The sequence below is a fragment of the Oncorhynchus mykiss genome, chromosome 13 (assembly GCF_057628025.1).
Source record: "Oncorhynchus mykiss isolate SJ-2025 chromosome 13, ASM5762802v1, whole genome shotgun sequence".
Lineage (NCBI taxonomy): Eukaryota > Metazoa > Chordata > Actinopteri > Salmoniformes > Salmonidae > Oncorhynchus > Oncorhynchus mykiss.
Genome location: NC_143034.1, coordinates 41,341,375 through 41,351,015, shown reverse-complemented (window position 1 = coordinate 41,351,015; position 9,641 = coordinate 41,341,375). Strand labels below are relative to the sequence as shown.

General features: G+C 38.8%; 1 protein-coding gene across 4 annotated transcripts in view; it reads right to left on the bottom strand.

Annotated features, from left to right (window-relative positions):
• Positions 1-865: 865 nt before the first annotated feature.
• LOC110486134 (corticotropin-releasing hormone receptor 1) overlaps positions 866-9,641 on the bottom strand; it is a 202,282-nt gene continuing 193,506 nt past the window's right edge. For all 4 annotated transcript variants that reach the window (XM_090196203.1, XM_090196204.1, XM_090196205.1 and 1 more), the window contains one exon: positions 866-4,438. In XM_090196203.1, the coding sequence (XP_090052329.1) occupies positions 4,298-4,438 (141 nt within the window). In that variant the 3' untranslated portion in view covers positions 866-4,297. The remainder of the gene's footprint in view (positions 4,439-9,641) is intronic.

Sequence of the window (9,641 nt, the reverse complement as noted above, 5' to 3'; positions counted from 1 at the left end):
CAGATTCAACCACAAAGACCAGGGACTTTTTCCAATGCCTTGCAAAGAAGGGCACCTATTGGTAGATGGGTAAACATAAAAAAGCAGACATTGAGCATGGTGAAGTTATTAATTACACTTTAGATGGTGTATCAAAACACCCAGTCACTACAAAGATAGACGTCCTTCCTAACTCAAGCATGGTGGTAGCTGCATCATGTTATGTGTATGCTTGTAATCAGCAAGGACTATCAAGTTGTTTTTTAGGATAAAAATAAACAGAATAGAGCTACTGTAAAAGGAAAACCTTTTTTTAGTCTGCTTTCCAACAGAAAAATGCATCTTTCAGCAGGACAATAACCTAAAACATATATATTTTTTTTTAAGTGTAAATATTGTACAATCCAGGTGTGCAAATCTCTTAGAGACTTACCCAGAAATACTCACATCTGAAATTGCTGTCAAAGGTGATTCTAACATGTATTGCCTCAGGGAGTTGAATACTTATGTAATCAAGATATATTTGTTTTTTCCTTCTATTTTTATTTTTTACAAATGTTAGAATTTGTCTTCCACTTTGAAATTACAGAGTATTCTGCGTAGATTGATGACAAAAACCTACATTTGAATCTCACCTTAACACAACAAGGGGTGTAAATACTTTCTGAAGGCACTGTATGCCACTACAAGAATCTGTGAAACGTCTCACTCGTGTCAAGTATATTCTATTGAATGACATTACACTGTGTGGTATCACTCATTCATTGTCACTCAGAATAACTTGCTGTATCTTTTCTGAAGTGAAAAATGTAAAATTATGTAAAATGTTATTGCACAATGATTTCAGTGAGAAGTTATGTTATATGGAAGAGAGGAATGGACAGAATTTTTTGGTTTGTTAAAAAAACCAATTTTAATGCACAATTTATGTAGTAGCACTGTTCCATGTATTTTGAACTCTCTCCACATTTCTCTTATTAGATTGCTATGTATTTTATTTTATTTTACAAACTCTGTACAATTCCTCAACGCTTTCCAACATTGAACAAGTAGATTCATAAACATAATAAATATAATTGTTCCTTCTTGGACATTGAAATTGCAACATTATCAAACATAACAAACAAAAGTTAAAAAAGGACATCAACCTACCTTTCATCATTACAAAATCTTAAGTAGACACATTGTGGATGTAATTAGATGTATTTATCAATCTACGTTTATAGGTAATGTTGGCCTGTGTCCTTCAACAAAAGCTGTACCCTTTAAATCATGTGATAAATATACAATTCTGTGACATTTAAATAAATACAAATGTTTTCGCTTCTTAGACCTTCACAAAAGACAAAACACAACGTACATACCCGAGAAGGAACACTTACTTACATCGTTGTTATAGTAACTATAACTGCATCGAGAGCAATCGGACAAGACCCCTCTGCACAATTAAGGAAAACAAATCAAACAAAACAAACAATCAAAAAAGAGAAAGGGTAGCAGCGTTTCTTATTGAAATGAAGAAATAAGAACAGCCTATTGACTAGATAGCTGCGCTTGTGTCTTTGGAGGATGTTTGTGACCACAAACTATTTTGGGAATGGCAAAAGAAAAACAAGAAAACATTTGATCACACTGATGTTGCTGACTACACTAATAGCATTTGTGCAAATAACTGGAATTCATTATGAAGCCGTCTGTGTACTGTATACTGGATAATGAGAGCCATTTTCAATGTAATTACTATATTAGAGAAGTATGCTGACTACGACACACTTTGAGAGACACCTATAATAGGAAAATATTCCTGTTTCCTGGAAAAGGAAGGAAAATAGCCAAAAAGTCAATTTGCTACATAATACTGAAATAATAATACTTATGATAACTGGAATATGTGTTCAGAATAGAATTACATTGTGTTTGGAGTACAAGTCCCCAAAATCTGGAAACAGTGATGTAGAACAGGGTCCTTGTAACATTATAACAGAGAACCAACTGGCTTTTGAATTCCAGGGTAAATCATTTTGGTACGAGGTAACATAGTTTCATGACAGAGGCAGATACTGGAATTGGAATGCATAACACTATCATACATTGGCAATTCCATTCCAGACTAACCTCCAATCTAATACATGTAATAACCTTATGTATCCTGGCTGTTTAGGAGTACATGGTGTGTGTTAGATGACTGTAGCATCCCTGACTGGGAAACAAAGCAGAGCCCACAGGTGACTGGCAGACATAGATGAAGCCGCGTCTGTGATTCTTGTGATCATTCGTTTCAGCGAATAGGATACATCTATCTGACAATACGTTTTATAACTATCACTGAAAGCGATCTGTAAACAACATTGCCAATGAAATCACACATTTTATTCTGACTGCTTTATGCCAATGATCAAAAGGGTCTGGGAGGGAAAAAAGGATTCAGATCAACCAATTTTTTGTTGTTGCCTATAGACATATCTGGCAACGGAGGGTTGGCTTTGTTTATGACTTTGCAAAATAATCATAGCGTCTTGTGACAGGGTGCGTCATTTTGGATTTCGATGAGTTGTCAGCATGATGTTTATGTGTCAAATAGTTTGTTTATTTTTGTGTTTTTAATATCAGTTAGCAATCCAAAGTAACACTTTGGTCTTAACTGGTTTCATCCTGTGCTGTGTGGGGTTGTGTGTGGAAGCCAACTGGTTCTCTGAGCCCTGAGATTGAAGCTTCAAGTTCACAAGCTTTTTGGGAGGGCTCCCACAATATTTTTCAGAGGTGAATCCTACTGCAATACATTTGAGACTGGTCCTGTCTAGATAATGTCTATCTGAATATGCATCACCGCTATTCCCCTTAGTCAGAACAAACCACAAGAAGTCAGCATTCACTCAATCATCTTCCAGACCTTGTGTTCATCTTTTCCTAGTTACTTTGACTTATGAATGTGTAATTAAAAAAATAAAGTTGTGCTATGTGCATGACAATATCTGATATGGTTTTATGTTCTGGAATGAGTTGGAATGAGGATCAGATTTTTTTATGGTCCTTCATAATGGATGGCTCAAGATGAAAGGAAAACGTATTACCAGTACCCACTGGATTTAGTACAGATAAGATACGCAAGTTGTAGAGATGAATCAACCAAAGCATCCACGTTCCTCTCAGACCTTAACATATCTAGCCCAATTCTTTAAAAAAATAAAATAATTGGCATTTCTCCCAATCTGGCTTTTAACAATGCTATGCTAAAGTGGACGGTGTCTTACTACGGTGCTGGTAATTTTGGAATTTGAAATAAATAAAAGTGCTTTCATAAAGGAGTGCTTATCCAGTTGAAAATTAACACCTTTTACAACCTCACTCAACAGAACATTACTTTGACAGGTGGGTACCAATTTTCACAGTTCCTTCACATTAGCAACAGTGTTGGATAACGTCACGTCCCCTTTTTCCGCTTGCACAATGCCTTGGTTGTTGCTGTACGGATAATGGGAAAGGCATCCATCTTCAATGGAGGCCAAATATTTCACATCGGAACAGGGTCTCCATGAAGATCCATCAGAAAAACAGCTGGAAGGAAAGGGAGAATGTTTTCTAGAGACAGTAGTCTGGACAGACCTGAAATGAATGGTCCATGGCAGTCATTCCCTTTGCAGCGCCAGCAAGCATAGCCAACTCAAAGTTCAGAAATGTTTCTACAGAAAATAAAAACATGCAAAGGAACAAGAATCAAATGGTTGTGTCTATGATCTTGAACAGGTCAGTCCAACAGGGATCATGTATTTGACACTGATACAAGCACGTGCCCCAAAGTCTTGTTATGGACTCCAACTCCATCCATATGGACCAACTTCTGGATTTTGCAGAATAAAAAAACTATAAGAGAACACTAAATATACTGACGAACAGGTGAAAAAAATAGATCTGTCATCAAACGTCACCTCTCAACTGAATCTGCCAACGCCACAGGGATTGTACCAATACCCTGTGCTGCCTTTTGGCAAAAAGTCAGCTCCTGATATTACTTTGTTTGGCCATTATAATCATGAGCCTCCGTAGCTTTCGGAGGGAACGCACTGAGCGAACGTACCTCAATATATCAGCAGGCGAGAGACTAAAGAGGTCACCGCTCCCCTGGGAGGGGGTCTGTGAGGTTTGTATTACAGACCAAATGTACCCTGTGTGAACCATCACGGTGCGGTAGCTGTTTCACTCGGTTGGTTTGGAGAGAAGAGGGGAAAGAGATGCTCTGCTGTGGTGGACATGTTGGAGGGGTGGTTGGCGGTGAGAGGTTAGACGGGGGCTTTCAGCCAAAGCAGAGTTTTGTTGGTCCTCAAACAGCCGATGACTGCTTGATGCTGTGGAAGCTGACCCTTGTGGGGGACGTGGGGATGGACATGGCGCGCGCCACTCGAGCCCTGATTGAATGCTTGTCCTGCCAGCGGTGCCATCTCTTCCTAACCGCAGAACGCACCTGAGAGGATAGCACAGAGGGCAAGAGAGAGAAGGAGAAAAAGAGAAAATAAAAATGGATTTTGGTTGGTCTGATGGTGTAATTGTTGACTAAAGAAACATTTCAGGGCAGAAACTACATCATCGGCAATGTCAGTTTGATTGAATACCACTTATCGTTAACTGGCAGGTTAAGTGAGTTTCCATTGAATTGTTTTCACCTAATTCAAATATTTATCCCATACTTCCAAATTGTGGTAACCAAGGAGAAGAGGAGGACAGTGTTGGGACAATGCCATGGGGTTAAAACTTGTGCTACATCTTGAGGACCACCCTGTGTTCTCTAATAGCAAGTCAGTGACATGATGAGAACTACTTTCCTTATTTGCTTTCGAATCTTATTAACCTCATTAGAAGCCCAAACTTTGACTGGATGTATCAAAGGATACGTGTTAGAGACCCCTTTCTCACTAATAATTTAGTTTACAAAGGAGAAGCAGCACTATGTTCTTTGGCTCCCTGGTTTAAGTATGCTGAAAAGATCCAAATCTAAGTTCGGGTTGTTCCCCTTCTAAACTTATATTCATGACACGGTGTGCTCCATAGAGCTTCTACATCTTGAATACCATTCTCTTTCTTCAGCAGGAAAGTGTTTATGATTATGACAATTAACGCTCATAGGCATAATGTTTGTATCCATGATTCTACTAAAACGCAGGCATTATGTAAGACGCCTATCACATTCTCACAGGCTGGGAAGCTCTCCGCCAGTATATTTATTTCAAGCCAACGTGTTTGTTTTTTCACCCGCTTCTAAATAATTAGTAACAAGCAGCTCTATCTTTTCACTTTATCTTATCATGTGATACCCTGCAGGGTCCTTTGGAACACTTCACACAGTTGGCTGTGGAATTGAAGGAATTGTGTCACAGAGGATGAGGACTGTGTACAGTAGGGGTGTGAATACAGTAAAGACATTTGTTTATGTCTGCGAATAGAGCCTTGAGTGTTTATTAGGGAGTACAAAATAATGATAACTGTATATTCATGATTATAGATTGAATAGCTGCCTGACAGTTGGAGTACAGTGTGGGAGTGCTGGAGTGATTTCATGGAAAAAAGGAAAAAGGAATCACTTTCCCGCTCTTTTCTCAGAGACTGGAAGCCTTTCACACATAAGAGGCTGTAATCAGGTTTCCATGTAAACTTTTTGTTAGAGTAAAGTTGGTTGGATAAAAAATGTCAGGCCTGCTGGAAACATCTAATTTGTTGACAAAACCAAATATGTGGGATATTTTTTTTGGTCTGTGAAATAAAATGTGATAATTGCAGTAGAAACGCTTTTATCCGCACATATTGACATACTACCATAATTTTGAAGTAAACTTGCATTCACGCTATGCTATGTTGTGCGATCCTCCCACTGCGACTTGGCAAAGCGTGCACAGTTTATTAGTTTATGAACTTCACAGGGTGGTGAAAGTGCACGGTAATGAGCTTGAAGCTCCTTTCCAATAACTATTGATGGTCTTAATTTGTATGGTAGGGACATGATTATCCATAATTAGCTAGCAGTTGAAAAACAAAAATGATCCTGGTCTTATACATAACCTTCTAATCTACCCTCCGAGCTGTATCTGCGAGCTGTTGGCTAGAGCTACAGTTGAAGTCGGAAGTTTACATACAGGTCATTAAAACTAGTTTTTCAACCCCTCCACAAATTTCTTGTTTACAAAATATACTTTTGGCAATTCGGTTAGGACAACAACTTTGTGCATGAAACAAGTCATTTTTCCAACAATTGTTAACAGACAGATGATTTCACTTATAATTCACTGTATCACAAATCCAATGGGTCAGAAGTTTACATACACTAAGTTGACTGTCCCTTTGAACAGCTTGGAAAATTCCAGAAAATAATGTCATGGCTTTAGAAGCTTCTGATAGGCTAATTGACATAATTTTTGTCAATTGGAGGTGTACCTGTGGGTGTATTTCAAGGCCTACCTTCAAACTCAGTGTGTCTTTGCTTGACATCATTGGAAAATCAAAATAAATCAGTTAAGATTTTTCTTGGGAGCAATTTCCAAACGCCTGAAGGTACCACGTTCATCTACAAACAATAGTATGCAAGTATAAACACCATGAGACCACGCAACTGTCATACCACTCAGGAAGAAGACGCGTTCTGTCTCCTAGAGATGAACGTACTTTGGTGCAAAAAGTGCAAATCAATCCCAGAACAACAGCAAAGGACCTTGTGAAGATGCTGGAGGAAATAGGTACAAAAGTATCTACATCCACAGTAAAACGAGTCCTATATCGACATAACCTGAAAGGCCGCACAGCAAGGAAGAAGCCACAGCTCAAAAAAAAAAAAAGCCAGACTACGGTTTGCAACTGCACACGGGGACAAAGATAGTACTTTTTGGAGAAAAAGTCTGATGGTCTGATGAAACAAAAATAGAACTGTTTGGTCATAATGACCATCGTTATGTTTGGAGGAAAAAGGGGGAGGCTTGCAAGCCGAACAACACCATCCCAACTGTGAAGCATGGGGGTGGCAGCATCATGTTGTGGGGGTTCTTAGCTGCAGGAAGGACTGGTGCACTTCACAAAATGTTATGGCATCATAAAAAAGGAAAATTACGTGGATATATTGAAGCAACATCTCAAGACATCAGTCAGGAAGTTAAAGCTTGGTCGCAAATGGGTCTTCCAAATGGACAATGACCCCAAGCATACTTCCAAAGTTGTGGCAAAATGGCTTAAGGACAACAGAGTCGAGGCATTGGAGTGGCCATCACAAAGCCCTGACCTCAATCCCATAGAAAATTGGTGGGCAGAACTGAAAAAGCGTGTGCGAGCAAGGAGGCCTACAAACCTGACTCAGTTACACCAGCTCTGTCAGGAGGAATGGGCCAAAATTCACCCAACTTATTGTGGGAAGCTTGTGGAAAGCTACCCAAAACGTTTGACCCAAGTTAAACAATTTAAAGGCAATGCTACCAAATACTAATTGAGTGCATGTAAACTTCTGACCCACTGGGAATGTGATGAAAAAATTAAAGCTGAAATAAATCATTCTCTCTACTATTATTCTAACATTTCATATTCTTAAAATAAAGTGGTGATCCTAACGGACCTAAGACAGGGAATTTTTACTAGGATTAAATGTCAGGAATTGTGAAAAACTGAGTATAAACGTATTTGGCTAAGATGTATGGGCACATGGGCACATTTGCTGTTTATCGCACACTTTTTGTGCCAAAACTAGGATGGAAACACATAGAACTTTTGGTTTTGTTCTGTAAATAAAAAGTTATATGACTAAGTGTTTTTATGTGCCCTATGTCAAGAAGCATTGCTTTTTATCTGCAACAAGTCATGTTGATGGAAACACAGCTCTGATGGGGAAATTTGCATCTTTATGTTGATTTTAGAATATCCGCATGAAAATCTGTCACAAATTGGATGGAAAATGGATCCATTTAAAATAAATGCCAACCCAGGCGGAGATTGTGGCATAAATGAATGCATGTGTAAGTGAATGTGTGTGACTGTGTATACTCCAATGCTAGTGCCTAAAACACTGAGTGTTTTTGTCTATTACTGTTGTCAGTTTAATGACAACAAAGAAGAAGGCGGTAATATGTGTGAAAAGGTGTAGAGTTGAATGAATATAAACGATAACTCAGAAGAAAAATAGCAGAACAACAGATACAAACTGAGATGAATAGCTAGCTACCTTCAGTTCACTGAGGTAACCAATTCCAGAATTTCATAAGAGATATGGCGTTATTTTGTAGGACATAAAACTTTCAATATTACTGCAGTTTCCTGTGCTTTCCATTCTAATCATGTTTTATATCATACAGTGAGCTCAAAAGTATTGGGACAGTTACACATTTGTTTTGTCTTGACTCTGTACTCCAGCCCTTTGGAAAAGGTCCTAGGCTGGAAAAGTTTAAGAACCCGTGTTGGTCTAATAAGTATGCGGCTTTGTACCGTTTTGCTCTACTCTATAATTATTCACAGGTTACTGTGGGTAAATGTCAGATCTACGCAAATATGAGTTTCACATTTATTCCCATAAGGTTAGAGGTGCTTACTGTATTATAGGCTAGGCTGGGAGTTTGGCCTGCTCTTTTTCTTGTGCGTGGGTGGGCGTTAAAAATAAACTAGCCTATTGTCCTGACAGGTTGACAATCTTACACACAGCCTGCCATGAGTGTCAAACCATTAACATTTCAAAATAACCCCTTTTTAAGAGAAGGCAATTATGTAAAGCTATGAAGTCGCTGGAAATCACAGGATTTCAAATGTGACATTTCAATCTGGTTTTGGAACGCTTCACATGTGATGATGTTTCACATGTGGATTTTCATAAGTGATCACATAACCTTTCACATGTGGAATCATGTGTTATAGGAATATATGTTTTTGGTTTCACACTGGTTGTGGGAAGGAAGCCATATGTTTTCTGACCGGTAAAACGTTAAGTTTTTTAAAAACGTTCTGAGAATGGAAGTGAAAATTTTGCCTGTTCTGGGAATGTTTCTTTTTAGGTTGCAGGGAGGTTCTGAGAACGTTTTACTCTGACCACCACTTAGTTTCCATGGGATTCAATACATGTCATGACATTCAATATGTCCATCAGATTGTGGGGTCTAATGGCTTTGAAACACACTACAAAATGACTCCGTCCGGACTCTGGAATATTCAACAAATACACCATAACTACCACCACAATCCAGGTATTGCTTAAGTCTTTTCACACATGGGTTTTTACTCAGGGTTACACGCTTAGATACCCAACAGATCCATTTTCTCCCTGCTAGTGAGGTTAGCACAAGGTGAGTGCGTCTTTGTTTTTGGCTAGGCTAGATTTTCCCCTATCAGCAGGCTCTAAGTCTGTCATTCGAGTCAGGGTTGTGTGTAATTGCTTCAAGGGGTCTCCCAGCAGCATAGGAGTTATTAAAATAAGATTTTGGAGAAGAGAGAAGGTTAATCCCTCATCATGATTTCAGTGAAGTTGGTTAATATCAGTTAGGTCATTAGCCACTGTGTGAGTGTGAAGGAGAGCTGTACTAGATAGGAATGCTAAAAGTCGGCCGCGGCTGACTGGTACGGTTAAAGCAGCACTTCTTTCTACTCTCATTCCTACTGCTTGAGTAACAGCACTTCTTCTAGAACATCAGAGAAGGCTAGTCAATAACACGTGC